This window comes from Tachysurus fulvidraco, chromosome 8, assembly GCF_022655615.1.
Source record: "Tachysurus fulvidraco isolate hzauxx_2018 chromosome 8, HZAU_PFXX_2.0, whole genome shotgun sequence".
Classification (NCBI taxonomy): Eukaryota; Metazoa; Chordata; class Actinopteri; order Siluriformes; family Bagridae; genus Tachysurus; species Tachysurus fulvidraco.
The window spans coordinates 24,012,886-24,034,327 of record NC_062525.1 but is presented as its reverse complement, the minus strand read 5'-3'; the positions used below and the strand labels follow the sequence as shown (position 1 = coordinate 24,034,327).

The 21,442-nt window shown below is 36.8% G+C and overlaps 2 protein-coding genes across 3 annotated transcripts in view; both read right to left on the bottom strand.

The window, feature by feature from the left end:
* The window catches only part of LOC125145310 (integrin alpha-M-like), a 115,861-nt gene that overhangs the window by 21,307 nt on the left and 73,112 nt on the right, over positions 1–21,442 (bottom strand). Inside the window, exons 1-6 of one of the 2 annotated variants that reach the window (XM_047817108.1) lie at positions 7,632–7,789; positions 2,989–3,097; positions 987–1,087; positions 797–867; positions 489–591; positions 276–403 (exon numbers count right to left, since the gene is read on the bottom strand). In XM_047817108.1, coding sequence (XP_047673064.1) covers positions 276–403; positions 489–591; positions 797–867; positions 987–1,087; positions 2,989–3,097; positions 7,632–7,671 — 552 coding nt within the window. In that variant the 5' untranslated portion in view covers positions 7,672–7,789. Of the gene's footprint in view, positions 1–275; positions 404–488; positions 592–796; positions 868–986; positions 1,088–2,988; positions 3,098–7,631; positions 7,790–21,442 lie in introns of those variants that run through there. The other variant, XM_047817109.1, reaches the window with a different exon arrangement.
* The window catches only part of LOC113653539 (integrin alpha-M-like), a 49,534-nt gene continuing 46,337 nt past the window's right edge, over positions 18,246–21,442 (bottom strand). Inside the window, exons 24-30 of the mRNA XM_047817106.1 lie at positions 21,342–21,420; positions 21,153–21,248; positions 20,395–20,475; positions 20,128–20,238; positions 19,920–20,033; positions 19,345–19,455; positions 18,246–19,234 (exon numbers count right to left, since the gene is read on the bottom strand). Of these exons, the coding sequence (XP_047673062.1) occupies positions 19,139–19,234; positions 19,345–19,455; positions 19,920–20,033; positions 20,128–20,238; positions 20,395–20,475; positions 21,153–21,248; positions 21,342–21,420 (688 nt within the window). The 3' untranslated portion in view covers positions 18,246–19,138. The remainder of the gene's footprint in view (positions 19,235–19,344; positions 19,456–19,919; positions 20,034–20,127; positions 20,239–20,394; positions 20,476–21,152; positions 21,249–21,341; positions 21,421–21,442) is intronic.

Below are 21,442 nucleotides of genomic sequence, written 5' to 3'. Positions count from 1 at the left end.
GAATGTCATGAATTTCAGAAACTTGGTTCTTTGTTCTGCTCTCTTTTTTTCATATAACACTAATGATGGTCAGTAGCTCTGCCACCTTAATTAGGACCCATATTGTTTTTGACTATTTCTTCTTAACAATTTTATCTTGGTACTTTAAGTTGGGTTTGGAATGTATTTAAAGATGCATAAACATGTAGCTGTAGTTTCTGGCAACAGGGTATTCAGTCCCATAACTATAAAAACATTCAAATATATTAGATAGACAAAGAGGTTTTTGCACATGCCTGAAAATCTCTGTCTTTGAACTCGTTAATCATGCTTATAACAAAGTTCTTCATTATAGTAAAATCACTCTGGCTAACACTTCCAGAGCCATCCAGCAAGAAAGCAATGTCTGTTCTTGTTGGACAATCTAAAGAAAGCATGAAAACAAAATTATAAGAATAGAGAACAAAAGTTTTGGATTTTTATTGCTGCTAGTTCTTCATATGAAATACCTCTCAAAGTGCGTGGTATAGGACTATTGGAACCCAGTTTAAAACACATGCCATTGTATGAAGTAAACTGCTTACAGTCCTTGGGAATGGTTGGGCCACAGACCTGAAAAATAATGTTTTTCCTTTTACTTAATGGGAAATGGTTAAAGTAAAATGCACATTTCACAGATAATTTAAATCTAGATTCTTATATAGAAACAAAACCTACAATGGGATATCAGACCCACTATTTAAGATCAATCCTTACCGGAGTTGAAATATAGAGTTTTTCTCTACCCGAGTTGAAATACCAGTGTACTGTATCTTACCACTACGTTTGAAGACTTGCGATCTTTAGTCATTGACAGCCCAAGTGACATGTTGACAACCTCAGGGGGAACTGTGACAAGATTTAGTATGTAGTTAAATGTGGGTCAATGGAGTACAATTTCTGGGATATTATTTTGAGGAAAGATCGCATAAGCTTATGATTAATAAAAATTGTGTCTGTGTTAGTACCATTAATTTGCATTGGTGAACATTGTCCGTTACTAACAGCACACATGTAGACTTTCCCTCTTTGATTCTGACTTTGGAGTAATGGATCACTCACAATCACACTGAGAAGAAAAGGAAAAATGTTAGCGATATGAACCTGAACCTTACCCGACTCTCATAATCTGCTGTTTTCACATGGAGTTTCACTAACTAACTTTATTTACTGCACCAACAAACCACCTATTGAATATGTCACAGATGGGTTGAATATGTCAAAAGATGGGTTTCCTTTCGAGTCTGGTTCCTCTTAGTTTCTTCCTATATCATCTCTACTGAGTCTTTCCTTTACACCATAGAATTTCTGATCCTGTAAAGCTGCTTGAGAATGCCCGCTGTTAAATGTGCTATACAAATTAAATTGTATGGGAAGTCAAAGTGACCACTAGGGGATGACCCAGAAACAAGCTTCAATTCATCTTTAAAGCATCAAATCCTCTAAAAACACGAAAAAACCTATTTAAATAGTAGAGTTTATACTCTCAATATTTTTTTAAGCCCACACACAAAACTGACCTAGGTGGCGCTAGACCGGTTTTTCCCTTACATTTAGACGCGTCCCTTTCTTCACTGGGGTAATATATTCCAAAACAAATATTCCACAAAAATCCACACAGGTCCAAGGAACTGAAATCTGTAAGCCTTTTAATCCAAAACGCTTTGGTCGCGCCGCAAATATTCCGTTTGTGTTCCGAAAACTGGAAACAGTAGTGCGCCATCATCTCGTTTTGCCGCGCTAACTAAATTTACGTCATATTTATAGCCCAGGACCTAATGAATCAAACAAGCCCTCACTTGAGCCAATCGGTGCTTGTATGGCAGAGATAGACGGCTGAGAAGCCAATGATGTCATGACATCATTTTTGGGAACCCACCTTTGACTGACAATTACTCCTTCCAATAGCAATGAAATGGGCTGGGACCTATACAGCTCTTTAGCCAATAAGCAGACGATTCCAACGATATGCAACATGCCGTGTCTTCTCTGCCAGGATCTGCGTGAAAAAGCTGCGCAGAAGAATTCTTGCGTAATCCCTGACCTTTTGTCACTCTCACAGCTCAGGGTGTCAAGTTACAGGCCTTTTTACACACTAGACATGTAGAGAGAGAGACTCTGCTTGTTTTAGGCCTTTTAAACTGAGCATGCAGCCTTTTAATTCAAAGTTATACAGTAAACAAGTACACAAAAACGCTGCACCAGACGACCATGTCCGTAGAAAAATATTTTTATTGAAGCCATTTTTGGGTCTTTTGACTTGAATTTTTTTTTGGTGAAAGACAAGACATGTGGCTATGACCCTCAGTTGTTATTTGGTCCCTAACATGTTCCAGAAAAATAAGATTAATCAGTTTATCAGGTAAACAACCCAGGCGGAAATGAAAACCTTCCATTCTAGCCTCTGTAACTTTGTGCCAGTAAGGCCTAGAATCAATCTGAAACTCTAGTTTCTGAAACTAGAGAATCTCTTCTTTCCAATGAGATCAGGCTCACCCCTGTGTGTCAAAGTATGTGGGAGCTGTACCACTTTTTGTTGGGTAAGTCATGTAGGCGGAGATCCTTAAGAGGTTAATTGAATTGAATATTTGCATTATATACAATTCACAATTGTTTTTAGAGCGGCCTGTGATACAGTACCTTTCCTCCTAATGAAGATCTGAGCTTCTGAGGTCTTGGTGGGGTTGCTTGGATTAAGCTATTAAGGGCAAAATGACACCGCCCTTTAAATACAGCCTCCCACACATTCCTGTATCATTTCTAATTATAATACTTGGCCTATCAGAAGATTTTAAAGAAAGAGTCAACTTATTGTATGTATACATTTGACTGGAATTTGGAGTGAAATAATGCTGAAACCAACTGTTTTAAAATACACAGAGTAATTGGCTTGTCACAAGAAATGTATGTAAATGTATGGACCACAAATTACAGTAGAAGGCACGTGTCATTGGAGTATTTGTTTCTCACCTGTCACGATCTCTCTGTATCACCTTGTACCCGAAGGCTATGTTTTGGGGTTGGGTAAAATCTTTCCATGGATTTGGATCAATGTTGAAAGCCAACACTGACTGAGATACTAAAATAAAAATAATTTAAAATAAAAAAAATTAAAAAAAAACAGGATACATGACTTTAATAGTAAACAAAATTATTTATCTATTACTTAGATGACAATTAACATTAGAGTACTGTATATGCATTTTATTAGGGCCCGGGCACCTAATGGTGAGAAGCCCTATTGTTGTTTTTTTTTTTTTGTGCACACATTGGTCAATTTGGGTCCCTTAACATACTCGAAAACTCTTGAAATTTGGCACACACGTCAGAGTCATGCGACACTAGGCTCAGGCAAAGGCTGTGCACAGATCGGGCAATTATGTACGCACATGTACGAGAGTTGGTATGCATATAGATCTCATCGACCCGAACAACTTTCGTGGTCTAAACTATGAGCTCTGCCCAACAGGAAGTCGGCCATTTTGGATAGCCCAACAGGAAGTGCATGAGGTGAACTTTTAAATACTCCTCCTAGGGAATTCATGCGATTGACGTTGTGATCATGATGCCGAGACATTGTACTTGCTAAATTCCGAAGGGATTTTTGATATCTCGAACGGTGCTGCCATGGCGAGGCGACTAAGGTATGGCGAATTCAGAGAAACAGGAAGTGTCTTCTATCTAAGCCAAAAAATGTCTTATTGTGATGACACGTGGTGTGTATGTTCGGCCAAGGATTCCGATCGCATCGATGGGCTTATTGTGAGTCCCGGGTATAGCGCCACCAACAGGCCCCATGAAGTGTGTCAGTCACAAAGGTGTATTTTTTCACAGTTGCATGCAATGAACTTTTAAATACTCCTCCTAGAGGATTCATGCGATTGAATCTAATGCGAAATTGTGAACAGATTTTTGATATCTCAAACACTGTTGCCATGGCATCGTTTCAAAGTTTACTTGTATTTCAGGCATATTTAAGGCTTTTGGCATGCTTAGATTAACTTGAAATTTGACACGTACCTCACATTTGTCGGCTGTTAAGTGTAGACAAAAAGGTCAGACAAAGGTGTGTCTCTTAAGTGGCTAACTAGCTCCCCCGTTTGTCTAAAATGTGGGGTTTCATTTACCTATAGTCCCCAAATGGGTCAGTAACAACATAAAATAGTCCACTGATATTTACCCACTTGATGCACTTGCCCACCGTGCATTGTTTTCTGGGAGGCACCGTATTGCAATAAAAAAACATGCGAGGGCCCGTCATCGCTGCTTGCAGCTATATTTGATATTGAAATTTGAAAGAACCTAAGTATTCTGGACAGATTCAGAGTTGAGTTAAACATACATTTGATCTTTAATAGTCTGAATGCTATTGATGTGTAAAAACTGGCGAATGCATTCTCAATCAATCATAAACTCATCACTGAATTTTCCGCCAGGTGGAATGGCTTTTTCTAGAATAACTCCACGTCATCCACAGTGCATGCGGGCTTACTGAACAACTTAATGAGGATGAAACTGAATAGAGTCATCATCAAAACACAAAATAAGAAAATATCTTTTGGAAAAATGTCCAGTACAGTAAAAGGGATGTTTACTACTGGTGCCAATACCTTAATAACATGCATCAACAGGGATCCTGTGGAAGAAGAGGCATGGCCAGGAACACAATAATCCAACGGCCGATCACTTGGGTCACTTAAAACACTGAACAGTCTAATGGCCTACTTTTATTGGCCGGGCATTTGCAGCAATGTTGGCGTGTGATGTGCAGCATGTCATAAATGTCAATTGCTGAATCCACCAGCCACCCCAAAAGCCAAGCTATGAGAATTCACACCAGGAGATAAAGTTCTCATTTTACCCACATCAAACTCCAAATTATTCAGCAAGGTCCTTTGAGGTCACACAGTGAGTTGTGGACTATGAGATTAAGCAAACGGATAGACGTGGGGCAATGGCAAATTTACCACCTCAACCTCCTAAAACCATGGAAAGAGGCGGTCCCCGTGGCATTAATGATGGTAGTTCCGGAGAGGAAGAAGGTGGGACCAGAGCTAAAATTAAAATCATCAAATTCATTCACTCCAGACCACATTTCACCCTTCTAACTCATGGAGAACACCACATTAAGACACCCCCAGGGGTCACAGTGTGCAGCTGACCCACACACAAAAACAGTGGTGAAATGAACTTCAGGCCATGAAATGAACTTCAGGCCATGCTTAAAATAGGGGGTAATCGAGGAGTAGCACAGTGAGTGACCAGTCCGGTGGTCTTGGTGCCAAAGTCTGACGGGTTTGTCTGATTCTGTGTAAACTGTGTAGACAAGTCAACTCGGTGACTGGATTTAAAAAAGGGACATTGACAGATACCCTTGACTCTAATGTCCTGCAAAAAAACAACAACAGCCTTTTAAAAACTCTTTGGTTTACACCAATTCTTCACAGTTATTTTTGGATTGGTCGGAGCCCCAGTGGCTCATGGACAGAATCCTCTGGGTCATGGGCAGGAGCACCCCACATTGACAAGACCACAGATATACCCTAGACCTAAGATCAAATGCTATACTCTTACCAAAGAGTAGTTTATCTAGGTGTTTTGGAGTTGGAGACATATTGAACAAAACATACAGCTCATAGTAGTGAACTAATTCAATCATAGGCTAGTCAGCATCACTTCATAATTATTTACAATTTTAAACTAATTATTATCATTATGATTATTCTGTGTTTAAAATTCAAATAAACTGCTCTTTGGTAAGAGTATAGCAGCCACAATCTCAACCTGTAGCCAACTTATTTGAGGGGATATAATAATCATAAATTAGTTTCTGCAAAGAGCCCATTTGAGGTACAATCTTCTGAAAAAGGCATTTTATTACGATGTTAAGAAGAAAACAAGACAATAGTTTACTTTTAGACATGTTGCGATTAGTAATTAAGTGGTTCTTTATTAATTTATCATAATTAGCATGAGTGAGCGCTTGGCTGCTAATCCGCCATTTCGGCGCCAGTGGTTTAAGAATGCGGGGCGCATGCGCACTCCGTGGAATCGATTCATCCTCCCACGGATAGTAATGCCTGTGAATGCGATGACGTATTTTTGACAGTTGTTTCACAGACCGCACTTCGTGTATGAAAAAGAGGTGTTATGAAAACAAGCGTTGTGTGTGTGTAAACTGTCATAGTCGTACATTTTGGAGTTGTATTTGAACAAACACAAAATCTTGTATCTGTAAACTGTCGTGGACGTAGATTTTGGGATCCAACTCCGCAAAAAACATAATTACGTACAATAGTTTTAAATCACTAAATTACTTAATTACGCACAACTAAATTAAAATTTACACACAAATGCTTTGAATTACGTATGATTATTATTGACAGTGTTTTTATTCCATACTTATGTAATGTGATGTTTCTGTTTTGAAGGAAATAATACCCACCCCCATTTGCATTATGTAGTTCATTTTGATGTTTGTGTTTTGGATTTATGATGGGTTTAATGCATAAAGTCTGATTTGGAGAAATGTTTGTGTAAGTGCATGAAACTGCTCAATCTGCTGTGATGAATGCTCAAGAAGGCATGTTGTGCTAGCAATCGAACTGTAGGGGGCTCTAGCAGGGAAAAAAAGGTGCATGCGAGGACTGGAAACAAAGAGTTAATAAGAAAAAACGGATAGGTTTTGGTGTGTGAAAAAGCTTGGAATTAGCGCTTCCATTTGTAAGCATAGAGAGAAAATAAAATACAATAAACGAACCCATCAAATCATGCACGTCTAGAACTTCATTTATTTCAGCATGCAACACTTATATTCCTGAAGCTTTTATCCAAAGTGAGTAACATTTGAGACATTTACATACATAAAGGCAGACGCCCTTATTGTATCTACAACAACAGAAGAATAATGACAATTGTAGCATTTAATATTTGGCTTTTAAAAATCTCACTATATTACTAATAACCTAATAATATAATTCACCAGTGCATCTGTGTTTGCGAACACAGTGTTTGTAAGGCCGTTATTTTGCCTCACTTTATATTCACTGTATATTCACTTTCTCTCACACAAACACGTATATCTTACATTAAGAAATAGTACATAGTAGATCACATGAGACAAATATATTTACTCTAACGTACAAACAAATGCCCTTTACACTTAAAAGTAAAGTTATTTAGTTCAAGCTGCATTCATGTCACTTTCATTAATAACTTAAATCTTCACCTCAAAATCTAACTGGTATGAAAAGTACAAACAATTAAAAAGCATCTTGTACATTATCTCTTCCGGATAAGATGACCTCTGTCAAAGCTAACGCTTTATTAATAAACACTTAAACATTTGAGTCTAACAGTTAAGCAGGAATTTTAAAATGAAGGTTAAAGTGTACACTTAATGGATATTCCCATAGCAATGTTTCCTTATACTGTGGTCCAGTAAAACCAGAGGTCTGTGACAATATGCCTGTTTGACTTCCTAATTGTCCTTAATGTGGTTGTAAATATATGACCTGCAATAGTGATAGTAGAGATAAAAATGGACATGAATTTGAAAACATTAATTCGAAATAGAGTTATAGAAGTGATAAAGAAACCTAGTCTGATCTTACCAGAAATCAGGAACATGTACAATGCAAGATTCCAGTCCATATTCTATCCTGTCATCAGATTCAGAATAAATGGGTAGGTGAAAAGAGGGTAGTAAGGTAGTAAGCCCTGCACACCACCAAGGGAGTGTCATACTGTAAGTTGTTTTTGTAGGAAATCAGGGAAACGCTGTAGAAATATTTCCAGTGCACAGTTGGCTGTGAGGGACCTCCTATCCCACCAAAGAGGAAGTCAGCTAGAGACAGCTCCATTGAATGCCTTTGAATGCATTTATTGTCATTGTATTATGCATACAACGAAATTAGGAGCGCTACTCCTGATTGGTGTAAGAAAAACATACATATAATCACAGACAATAAAAACAAACATATAACCACAGACAATAACAATACACTTTTACACATAAATACACCAAGTGAAATTCACATTAAATAGTCTGAATAAATCAACCATTGAGTAAAGTGACCATTGATAGTAATGAAGTCCATATATTGTACGGTGACCATATATAAGAATAGCAGCAGCTTAGACAGAAGAGATTCTAAGTGAAATAAGTTACTATAAATCACAGAATAGCATGGTTGGAATGGTATTTTGAGATTAGTGCATTGAGTTTAATGTCCTGATATCAACTGGGAAGAAAATGTTCTGAAAGCAGGCAGTTTTTACTCTTAATGATCTGTACCGCCTGCCTGAGGGCAGTGTCCTGGGTGGGATGTGTCCTGTATGATGTTTTTGGCCCTAGAGTGTTAATGGGAGTGAGCGATGCTTTCCAGGGATGGTAGTGGGCAGCCAGTGATTTTTTTGGGCTGTGCTTACTATTTTTTGAAGGGCTTTCTTGTCTGCTGCTGTGCAGCTGGAGTACCACATCGAAATGTAGTACACTAACACACTCTCTATGGTAGAGCGGTAAAAGGACACCAGCAGCTTACTCTCTATGTTGTTCTTCCTGAGCACTCTGAGGAAGTACAGCCATTGTTGTGCCTTTTTGATGGTTGCTAAGGTGTTAGTAGACCAAGACATGTTGTTGTGTACTCCAAGGAATTTGAAGTTGTTTACCCTTTCGACACATTCCCCATTGATGTAGAGTGGGGCTGGTTGAGTGTGATGCCTCTTGAAGTCCAATATAAACTCTTTTGTCTTAGAGGTGTTCAGGAACAAGTTATTTACAGAGCACCACTCCTCTAATTTTCGGACTTCATCTCTGTAGGCTGATTCATTATCTCCTGAGATGAGTCCAATCACTGTGGTATCATCTGCAAATTTGATGATGGTGTTGGTGGGATGAGTGGGAGTACAGTCATATGTATACAGGGAGTAGAGTGGAGGGCTCAATACATAGCCTTGTGGAGAGCCGGTGCTGAGCGTGATGGTACTCGAGAGGTGGAAGCCGAGCTTAACAGTTTGTGGGCGATTTGTGAGGAAGTCCTTTAACCATATGCAGATGGAGGGGGAAAGCCCCAGTGCAGATAATTTATTGATTAGAATGTCTGGGATGATTGTGTTAAACGCTGAACTGATATCTATGAAGAGCATTGTTGCATAGGTTCCTTGCCATTCGAGGTGGTTGAGTGCAGTGTGAAGCGCTATGGAGATGGCATCATCTGTGGACTTATTTGCTCTGTAAGCAAACTGGTGTGGGTCAAGTGTGGTAGTAAGGTTGTTTTGATATGCTGGGAGACAAATCTCTCAAAGCACTTCATGATTACTGGTGTTAGTGCAATTGGTCTGTAATTGTTTAAGCTGCTGATGACTGCTTTTTTAGGAACAGGAATGATAGTGGCTGATTTTAAGCAGGGTGGAATGATGGCTGATGATAGTGAAAGGTTGTAAAAATTCCAGCCAGCTGGTTTCCACAGGCTTTGAGTACTTTGCCAGATACTCCATCTGGACCAGTGGTCTTCCTTGTGTTTACAGTTTTAAGTACCCTTCTCACCTCATGTTCCTGTAGGGTGAGATGGTAGGTGCCGGAGGTTGGTGAATGTGCTGAATTTGTTGTGGGTTGCTTGACCTCAAACCAGGCAAAGAAATTGTTGAGATCCGGGAGTCTCCCGCATATTGTAACGCGTGCACGGCAGAGAGGGAGGGGGAGCGAGAGACCTTGCGTGTCTGTGCTAGTGTGTGCACGTCATTAAGCACATGTAAGACAGAGAGCATCCTGATTGGTCTGTTTTGGTAAGTCAACCAATCAATTGTCAGTGTGGGTGGGCTTTTATCTCTTCTCCCGAACCAAATTAATCAGTGTATCTAGAAACAGGAGTGCCATCATGGCCCATGGCAGAGGGAGAGAGCCCCAAAAAAACATAGCATAAGACACATTTCACACCATCATGGCCCATGGCAGAGGGAGAGAGCCCCCAAAAAAAACCACAGTATAAGACACATTTTATGCCAGACTACACGAAAGTGTCCCCCTGTCTTACAAGTGTTAAACATAATGACAATCTTGCACACTGTAAACTTTGTAACAGTGACGTCAGCATTGCCCATAGTGGGGTAAATGATTGTAAACGACATTCCGTTTTCGGAATACCTCCCGGAAAATACTTTTTGCAGGTTGGGATGTCTGCATGTACTACTGCAAAACTCAAATAATTCTAAAAATAACATCACTGTTTTTAGCCATTTGGAAATATGCTAAATGTTGTGTAATATTTTGTGAAACAAGTTAGTTTCTCTTAACACTTGGTAGTCTGTAAGTCACAAGCTTCTCTTTTCTCTCTCTCCTTCTCAAAGCTAATAAGACTAACACTTTCTGCTTAACTTGTTGACAGTTTTCTGTTATGAAGACTCCCAAAGAAACAGATTTACCTCAAAACAATGAGACTAACTGGTGCAAAGAAATCATTGGTCTAAATAATTGCCCAGATGGCATCCCAGACCATTATGAATCCCACAGTCAGACATGAGCATAAATCCATCCAGATGCAGGAAAGATCATATACAATGTGTTTCTGAATGGTAGCTTTGACATTGATTCTAGTTTTGAAGGTCACAACGTGAAAGTATTTTTTGTGTGTGTGAGAGACACTTTTTTTTTTCAGTAATACCATTGTTCCTGAAGCTTTAATCCAAAGTGAGTAACATTTGAGACATTACATACATAAGGGCAGACACCCTTATCTACAACAACAGAAGAATAATGACAATTGTAGCATTTCTGCCTCTGTTTCACATGAGACAAATATATTTACTCTAACGTACATACAAATGCCCTTTACACTTAAAAGTAAAGTTTTTTAGTTCAAGGTGCATTCATGTCACTTTCATTAATAACTTAAATCTTCACCTCAAAATCGAACTGGTATGAAAAGTACAAACAATTAAAAAGCATCAATAAAAAGCAAAGAGAAGAAACAAACAGGAGAAAACGACAGAAAATGTCCAAGGTTTGGGACACCATCAGAGCATCTGTTTTCTGCAGCAGGAAGCCTCAGTTCTGAGCATGTTGATACCTTTCTGCATTGCAAACACATGCTCCTTTAAAGCCTTTTAAAGCACACACACACATTGAGAGAGAGACTTTTACATTCTGATTAATATATTTATGCTTAAAGCACTTGATGTGAAACCATGCATGGCCTCTAGTTCCAAGTTCCTGTCCATGTTTTTTGCCTCTTAATTACAAATTAGACAGTAAAGGTTTATGTTATGGATGAGCTGTAGATTTTGAAACTTTTTGTTCTGAAAGTTAAGTTGCATGACTTAAAGGCAGTATTTTTGTATTATTATTATTATTATTATTATTATTATTATTATTATTATTATTATTATTTATTTATTTATTTATTTATTTATTTATATTTATTTATTTTAATGTATACCTTAGTTTTGATACTTAAAAAAGTAATTTGAAAGTATTTTTTTTGTTTTTTTTGTTTTTGCATCTCAGAAAAGGGTTCATTTAAAACCCAGAATGTTTGGCACTTAAATGTAATTAATTCTTCTCAGACAACTTTTTGATTGTTCGTAGTACAAGTACAGACAGAAAAACAATGGGTAATATTTCAATGTTTATTTTTGATAGAAAATATTGTTGTTTGCATTGCATACTATGCATTTAATAAATAAAAGTTCATTTTTCTAAAAAAAAAAGAAACCAATTAGTCCAGGGGTGACCAACCAGTCAGAGAATAGGAGAGCCACAATTTTTACTGTGTTACTGCAAAGAGCCACATCATACACATGGGCACACTTGAACTTCACCTTTTTTCTGCCATTTTGAGAGGGAACTTCAATTCAATTCAAGTTTATTTGTATAGCGCTTTTTACAATGGGCTTCATCTCAAAGCAGCTTTACAGAACATAAACATAGAACAGAAGTTAAACATAAGGAGAAAAAAGAATTAATATAGTAAAAAATTGAGATATATATAGTTCACAGTGTGTATGTATGTATGTATGTATGTATGTATGTATGTATGTATGTATGTATGTATGTATGTATGTATGTATGTATTTATTTATTTATCCCAATGAGCAAGTCTGCGGTGACTCAGGCAGCAGTGGCAAGGAACAACTCCCTTAAATTTGAAAGGAAGAAACCTTGAGAGGAACCGGACTCAAAGGGGAACCCATCCTCATATGGGTGGAACAGGGGGTGAGATTACAAATATACAGTCAAACAAGTGTTGAATTGGAGTAAAGATCACATGGAGTTCAGATCTCCTCTTGGTATCATAGAGTCCAACTGGAGCTGGTAGATCTGTAGATGTCTCAGGATTTTCATAGAGTCAGCCTCATCTCAGTGGAGGTCCAAAATCTTCATTGCACGGAAGACGATCGGAGCTGGTACAATGTCTGGATGCCTCGGGATGGGTAGAAAGAGAGAAGCAGTGTAGAGGGATTAACATATTTGTTGTTCATAAAAAAGGGACACAACTTGACACAAATTGTTTACTCAAATGATCTTGCTCCTACTGGAAAACTTTGAGGTACTTTTATCCCACTCACATGCGTTTGACGAAACTAGCGTATTGAACTCAAGCGAAGCAAACACGCACATTAAAAAGACACAAATACAAACTTCGGTATGAACGTAAGAGCCGCATGAAACCGGGCAAAGAGCCGCATGCGGCTTGGGTTGGCCACCCCCGAAGTAGTTGTTCATTTTAAGAGACCTGTCTTATTGTATCTTGTATATTTAATATTGCTCTTTAATTAAGCAAAAATACATTTTATCCAATTAATCGATGAAAGTTTCGGTAGAATACTCGATTACTAAAATATTCGATAGCTACAGCCCTACTAGAAATACAACGAGGAAAGTAACGATGTATCAGTTTCGACTACGCCACTTTGGGAATTTCACCCAAAGAATTAGACTGGAACACCTACAACTGGCATACACAAATTCGTATCACTAATTAGAGTCAGAGACATATGTAACATTACAAAATTATCTTTATTGACATCACAATATTAAAATAAATAAAGAAACATTTTTCAGCCCGGACTACAGGTCTCTTTCTTTGAACAAGGGAGAATGTGCGCACCTATAAGCAAACTTTGAGCTGTGCGTACGCACATTCTGGAGACAAAGGGAATTGGCGACACAGATGGTGAGGTCGTGAACTGTAGTTAGATTGTAGAAAATAAATGTGAGAAGAACGATTATAAGAATTAATGACATTATTTTTCACTCCGTTTCATACGTTATATCCACATTATCATGAAGATTAAATCCAACAGTGTTATTTGTGCAGATTGTTTTAGGCTATATACATCTAGTAAAATCCAAACATAATTCAAAATGTATTAAAAAAAAAATTATAATAATAATCAGCGCTGCCTTACAGTCACATTGTCCACAACGGGAGCGCAGGAGGAGATGGAGACTACGTGTGATACAGAATAGCATGTAGTCATATTCAGTCCAATTGCTAGAAACATATAAATCCTCCAGTGACTCGGGTATGTAATGCTTCATGATGGCACTGCTGGCACTGTTGGAGGATTAGGCCAATTGCAGAATAAGGAGAGAACGAGATTCCAGGGACCATCATGATTTCCTGGCCCGTAATGATGACTGGCTAATAAGCCGATTTAGATTCCCTAGAGCTGTGCTCTTGGATCTATGTGCTGAATTGGGTCCTGTATTAGAGAGGCCAACACGCCGGAACCATGCCATCCCAATCCAATGTAGCATCTGGTACAGGTCATTTAGATTTCATGTCAAAGGCACCCTAAACTTCGGCATCTAATCTTCTATCAACCGATGAGCAACCCAGTTTTACACACACACAACTGGCTCCAGAACGACTGGAGCCTACACAAAGACCAGATAACCCCATGCCGCTTCTCTGATTGAACTCATAGGTGCCCTCAACCAGAACACACACACACACACACACACACACACACACACACACACACACACACACACACACACAACACAATGAGACATTCCTTTTACTAATAAAACAAGTAGATACGATACTCTAACATTCTTATAACCCTTTTGTAATGTGTTTCTTCTGTTACTTAAAATTATTTGCTCCTTACTTTCCTGACAGGGGCGTATTTTATTCATGTGTCAGAACACAACACTGTATTAACATCAGTTACACTTTGATTACTGATCTGTGTATTTAATGTACCGCTGCCTTTATATCGTCATTCCCTTTCATATTTAGTATCCAAATGACCACAAAATTATTGGTTACTCATTTTTCAAACAATGGTGTAATTGAAAGGTGCCATACCGACTTAATACACCTTGGATAAAACTTTAAAGTCATCTAAAAGTTTGATAGCTAAACCACGCCCACAGTCACCTGAAACAAAGGGAGTTTTCCCTCTGAAATCTCAGGCCGTAGTATTGGCCATCTCCCCAAAGATGGGTGGAGTTCGCAACCTTTAAATTGTCACAAACACCACCAATCCGTGGTCAGACTTTCGGAACAGCTTGGAGACGACTTCATCTTCCTTCAAAGAAGTTCCAGCAAGCTTCACTTCCAAGAACGACAACTATTCTGATCTTCAGGAGAACTTGGAAGAACGTCTGACCCCACCCTAACTGACTTTTCAGAGATTTCTCTGTTGTATCCGGACTCTTGTGCAGTAAGCCAATGCAAGTAACCGTTTCCTTTACCAACCAATTTAGATGCATATTTTAAGTATGAACCTTGTATTGTGTCTTGAGGTGAATTTAAGTTTCCGGTGACGATTTCCCAGTTAGGGTGTGATTAATTTTGAAGTTTAAGCTTGCCATTCCTTTCCTTCCTTTCTCTAATTTCTTCTTTCCAGTCTCTTCCTCCCTTTCCCCAATTTTAATTTCTGTTGTTTTATTTTATTTTCATCTTCGTTTTCCCTATTACTTTTGTTTGTTTGTGTAGTTAGTTTTATGTTGTGTTTGTCTCATTCATTAAATGTCATATTTTTGTGCCATAAGTGATTGTCTCTGAGTATCGCTCACAAACTTAAGGTACCTGCAACATCTGGTCTGAACTACATGCTCTATTAAGTTAATTCAATTTACATCATGGTATAAAGTAAAAGGGAAGTGAATCTTTCTTGGCCGGGAAGATACCTCCTTCATAGAATTAATAAAGATCACACGGTCTGTTCGGTGGACAAACAGACCAAATAAGTGTAACGTTAATTCCATTACCGTCAATTTCAACTTAGGTTAAGCGTCATTATAACATGTTATAATTACTTATAAATATTTACCTTGTTTTGCGAGCCAAAATCGCTACACCAAATACAAGTACTCACCACTCTGGCAACTGGGAATTGGCAGACAGGTAAATTATTTATATTAAAAAACTGTAAGTAATCCTCAACTTTGTCTCTAAGACCTTTTTGTATATGAAATAATTCTATTGGAAACCATCATCTCACTCTATAGGTCTAGTATATCACAGCAATCCCTGAGTTCCTTAATATCAATATAACAATATTAAAAAGTAGAAACTGTAACAATTTTGTTTTTAATATAATTATAACAATGTTGCTTTAAATATAATTATAACCTGCAGCAACAGTGGCTACCCATGAGATGCTGGCTCCTCACCCCATTTTTAAACCCGCAGAGTGCAGAGGAAACTCATTATAACAAAGTCCACTCTCGTGCCCGCGCAGTTGTGGACAGAGCTGGCAAAATTACACACATCATTTACTCAAGTAGAAGTACAGATACTCATTTTTTAAAAGACTCCAGTAACAGTAGAAGTAGTGACTACACTCTTTTACTCAAGTTAAAGTAAAGAAGTATGGGCTCTGACATGTACTTAAGTAAAAAGTCGCCGTTACTACTACCTGTTTAGTGTCATGCTGGTAACTGGATGTCATGTTTTATATATATATATATATATATATATATATATATATATATATATATATATATATATATATATATATATATATATATATGGATTTTTTTTATTAATAAGATGCTAACAGTGGATGGCTTATTATAGTCTGTTTCACTATCCTGACATGCCAAATTAGCGTAGTTAAACAAACTAAAGTAGTAGTGCAGTACAGACATATTGACAGAGGATTGTCCTGAATACTAACATTAGTGCCAGAAAACTTTGGCGTCTCAAATCTGAATAGACTTCAAAAGAAATTTACAGTCAGTAAACACTGGAAAACTCTGCTCTATTTCTATTCATCAGATGCTAATGATTAAAAAAAACATTAAAGATTTAAAACTTTATGTTTTCACACTCACAATGTATAATTATTTAAATTTGTTGCTGGAGTAAACATGATTAATTATTGATAATAACGAACTGAATACATTCTGAAATAAATGGATTTTATTTAAGGGATGTGTTTGCAATTATGGCCACAAGGGGGCATAGTATTAACAGGTAATATTGTATCCCATAACAATGGAGCATAATGGAGCATATTTACAGAAAAACGTATAGCCTATTTCATAATGTGTGTGTTGTTGTTGTTGTTGTTGTTGTTTTATAAAAAATATCTTTAAGACATAATCATAAATCACATTAATTTATAAACTTTTCCCTTCTTTTCAGTTTCCCAGAGACTACGATAAAAGGTATTTTTTAAAATCTGTGACAAGAAAACTAAAATGTTTGGACAACTGATTAAATAAATTGCATTAAGCTGTATTAAAAATATATCACGTAAACTGTACACAATTTCTGACTAGATCATCTATTCGAATAGAATTTTTTTTCAGGCATCATTGATATACCTGTTCAAGCCATCCAGAGCTGACATTACCAGAGATGCTGTAGTATATAGCTTGATTTTTAATGAGACTTGCAGCACATTTAAGCACTCTGCACACAGCTACAGAGCAATTCTAAAACGCAGAGAGTTTCCACACACCACAAATAAATTAACTTAATTAATAAATTAATTATGTATTTATTTCTATGAAGAGTCTGGAAAACACAAAGATTCGCTGCTAGATGTTTAAAATGGTAGGTTATTATAGAAAGACATAACAGTTACTCACCACCTCTGACTGATTTTTCAGTGCTGCTAAAAAATCTTGGATTGTGGGTTGCTCATCTTTGTCTGCACTTCAGCCTTGAATCTAAGAAACACAACTGTTTGCTTAACTCCAACATTTTTAGCCTAACATGGAGAAAAGTGTAATTGGTGGTGTCAAAAGCTGCAGAAAGTTCAAGCAACACCAAGGAGGTTTGACCCCGATCATAGCCAAGTGATCTTGAGTGATATTCCACATGATTTACATATGGGATCATGGCAGAAAATCTCCTCGTTTTTTGTGTTTATAATTTATTATTAGAAATATCAAATATGGACATTACTGGGATTCACGTGCGGACAGGTAACATTTAAACTAACAGTGGATGGCTTATTATGGTCTGTTTCACTATCCTGACATGCCAAATTAGCGTAGTTAAACAAACTAAAGTAGTAGTGCAGTAGAGGCATATTGACAGAGGATTTTCCTGAATACTAACATTAGTGCCACCTGCTGACTGGAATAGGTAATGTTCTGTTCTGTTGAAAAAGACATATAGCGGAATGACACCTCTGTATATATTATTTACTGTTAGTTAGTAACAAAATAATAAACGTTCATTCAAACGTTCTATTTTATAAATCTGGATTTCTTTTTATTAATAAGTATAATTCAAATGCATAATAAATAATATCATTATGCATTTGAATTATACTTATTAATAACAAAAAATTCCAAAATTTTTATGTAAATTTATTTTATTTTAAAAAATAAGATTTATAAATAAATAAAAAATAAAAAATAAATAAAAATAAATAAAAAATAAATTTTTTAATTAATAATATCATATTTTCAAATAATTGTGTATGAATGGGTTAGGGTTATACAATTATTTTCTATATGTATATTAAAATATATATTATATATTTTATTATTTATACATAATTAAAATAAATGATGTACTAAAAGTTTTGCCTAAAAATGCAGAAACTTTGGCGTCTCAAATCTGATTAGACTTCAAATGGAATTTACAGTCAGCTCAATTCAGAAAACTCTGCTCTATTTCTATTCATCAGATGCTAATGATTAAAAAAAACATTAAAGATTTAAAACTTTATGCTTTCACACTCACACTGTATAATTATTTAAATTTGTTGCTGGAGTAAACATGATTAATTATTGATAATAATGAACTGAATACATTCTGAAATAAATGGATTTTATTTAAGGGATGTGTTTGCAATTATGGCCACAAGGGGGCAGAGTATCAACAGGTAATATTGTATCCCATAACAATGGAGCATAATGGAGCATATTTACAGAAAAAACGTATATTTCATAATGTGTGTGAATTAAGGCATAATCATAAATCACATTACTTTATAAACTTTTCCCTTCTTTTCAGTTTCCCAGAGACTATGATAAAAGGTATTTTTTAAAATCTGTGACAAGAAAACTAAAATGTTTGGACAACTGATTAAATAAATTGCATTAAGCTGTAGTAAAAATATATCACGTAAACTGTGCACAATTTCTGACTAGATCATCTATTCGAATAGATTATTTTTCACCATTACACATTAGGCTAAATGTTAAACACATCTGAAGAATGAACAAAAAATATATATATAGGTCAATATATAAAATAGATTTCATTAGTTATCATGGCAATAAAGCTGATTCTGATTCTTCTGATCATAAGAAATAATTCAGTATTATAACCAAGACATCAAAAAATGCACAAATAGGTTTTACTTTTTGAGCAAATAAGAGTTCCAGTTATTAAAATGTGATCTCGATGCACCAGTTCAAGTCTGAACACATGGTGAATATAGCATGCCAACCATAATACTGTGTATTGTAAGCTTTCCTAAAATCACTACAAGCTGCAACAGCGATAAAAGAAACTTTAAGCAGGTTTACTTATGAATTTGATTGTAAATTGATAGATTCTTTTAGCATATGAGGTCATTCTGGATAGCATTGTGCACTCTCCAGAAAGATTTCAGGAGATTTACGGTTAGAAACACCAGACTGACACCTTATATGTGTAATAAGATTAAACACAATTTGAAGCCGAGTGATCTCTCTTCACTCTGCCACGAGGGCGTCTCCTGTTCCTTCCTCTCCGGCTGCTGCTCCTGCTTCCTCCAACATCGTCTTATAGTTGCTTTTGAAGAACCCAGTCTAGGAGTGATAGGAAAGTTCACGCAACATATAACAGAGTTCAGAAGGTTGTTGTGTTCAAATATAAAAATGAGAAAAAACTAAAGAATAATGATCATCTCTGCACTGACCTTATAGAGAACAGCAGTGATAACAGCAAAAAGCACAATTCCTCCTACACCACCACCAATGACCTGCTTAAGTGGGAATTTATCTTCATACAGCTCCACCTGGGTATTAACCTGGACACAGTTGCAATAACAAGCCAATCTGGTAAGTAAATTCAGAATCTATCTATAACAGTATCTAGTACTATGTTGGATAATAATATTCTAAGAAACATGTCATTTTAAGCAGCCACTCGAAGCTGAGGTTGGCATGGTGGTGCTGTGGATAGTCTAAGAACTGATCCATCAGGAATAACTTCCATAGAGTATAGAAATCTGTACAATTAACCTGCAGTCTTTAATGGTTACAACCATGCCTGATAATCCCTCTCCTACTCGCCACATGGAGCCTTCGCCCAACTATTGACATCACATCCTATAGCTGCACTGCATCCTGTTACTTTGAGTCCAATAACCACCACACCAGAGATCCGTGAAAGTCATGTGACTTTATAGTTATTTATTTCAATGCGAGCTGATAAACAAAAATCAGCTCATGATCAGTCTGATTTTATTAAAGTCTCAGCCCACTGACATACCTTGGCAATAGGTGCAGTGTTTATAGAACCAGAGGGGGAGTAGATATATGTTGTTTCGTTGTAGTCCAGGGTTGCTGTACTGACCAGCTCAAAAATGGCTGATTTCAGTCCAATCTAAAAGGTAGCGTATATGAATAATTAATGCAGAGATGTAGGACTTTTAGTGGAAATTGGTGAAAATACCAGCAATGTAGTATCATTGATATACCTGTTCAAGCCATCCAGAGCTGACATTACCAGAGATGCTGTAGTATATAGCTTGGTTTTTAATGAGACTTGCAGCACATTTAAACACTCTGCACACAGCTACAGAGCAATTCTAAAACGCAGAGAGTTTCCACAGACCACAAATAAATTAACTTCATTAATAAATTAATTATGTATTTATTTCTATGAAGAGTCTTGAGAACACAAAGATTCTCTGCTAGATGTTTAAAATGGTGGGTGATTATAGAAAGACATAACAGTTACTCACCACCTCTGGCTGATTTTTCAGTGCTTCTACAAAATCTTGGATTGTGGGTTGCTCATCTTTGTCTGCACTGCAGCCTTGAATCTAAGAAACACAACTGTTTGCTTAACTCCAACATTTTTAGCCTAACGTGGAGAATAGTGTGATTGGTGGTGTCATAAGCTGCAGAAAGTTCAAGGAACACCAAGGAGGTTTGAACCCCATTAAAGCCAAGTGATCTTGAATGATATTCCATGAATGTTAAGCCATTGTATATCAGAAAAACGTCTTTGCTCAAACCTTTCTAGGATCAGTTTCATATTGGCTTATTCTGTAGTTGGACAGCTGACAGGACGACCATGAACACCACCATGAATAATTCACCACAAAGCGACGCAAGGGTACCCTACCATATAAGTTCTTATTTGCAGATTATTTCCATTGTTTGTGAACACTTATTCAGTTTCCCCCTTTCCCCAGTTACCCAACCTCACACCCAGCCCCCACTTTAGGTTTAGTGTCTGCAGTTTGTGATTGTTGTTATGAGTATCAGTTGTGAGTAGTCAGTTGTGAAGGTTGTCTGATTTATGCTTATTTAAATTTTTTGTTTTGCCAGCACTTGTTTCAGTCTTCTATATTAGAAATGAAGAGGTAGTTCAAAAGACATGTATGTGGGAGGATGTCTTGTGGTGGCTCGGCAGTGAAGTCATCATGGTGGACATTTAAAATTAATAAATATTCGGTCAAAGATATATATCTGCAGTAATGTCAATTTACAGTACCTCCAAGTTGTTATTAGTCCAGATGTCCTTAACTCCTAATTTTATGGGTACTCTGATGAAAATGTTGAAGCTCAAATCCCTGAGGAAATTTTCCACCTGAGAGGAAGTGAAGATTTTATAATAACCAAATAAAAATTGCACATCAAAGAGTTTATTCATTTATTTCGTTTTTTATTTATTTATTTATACCTTGAATATTTGGTGGACTGGTTTCTCAAGGTTATTTTGTCCTGCAGTAAAGTTGATGTGAATAGTGGAATTTTCATGCCTTGACATAAAATCATATAAAG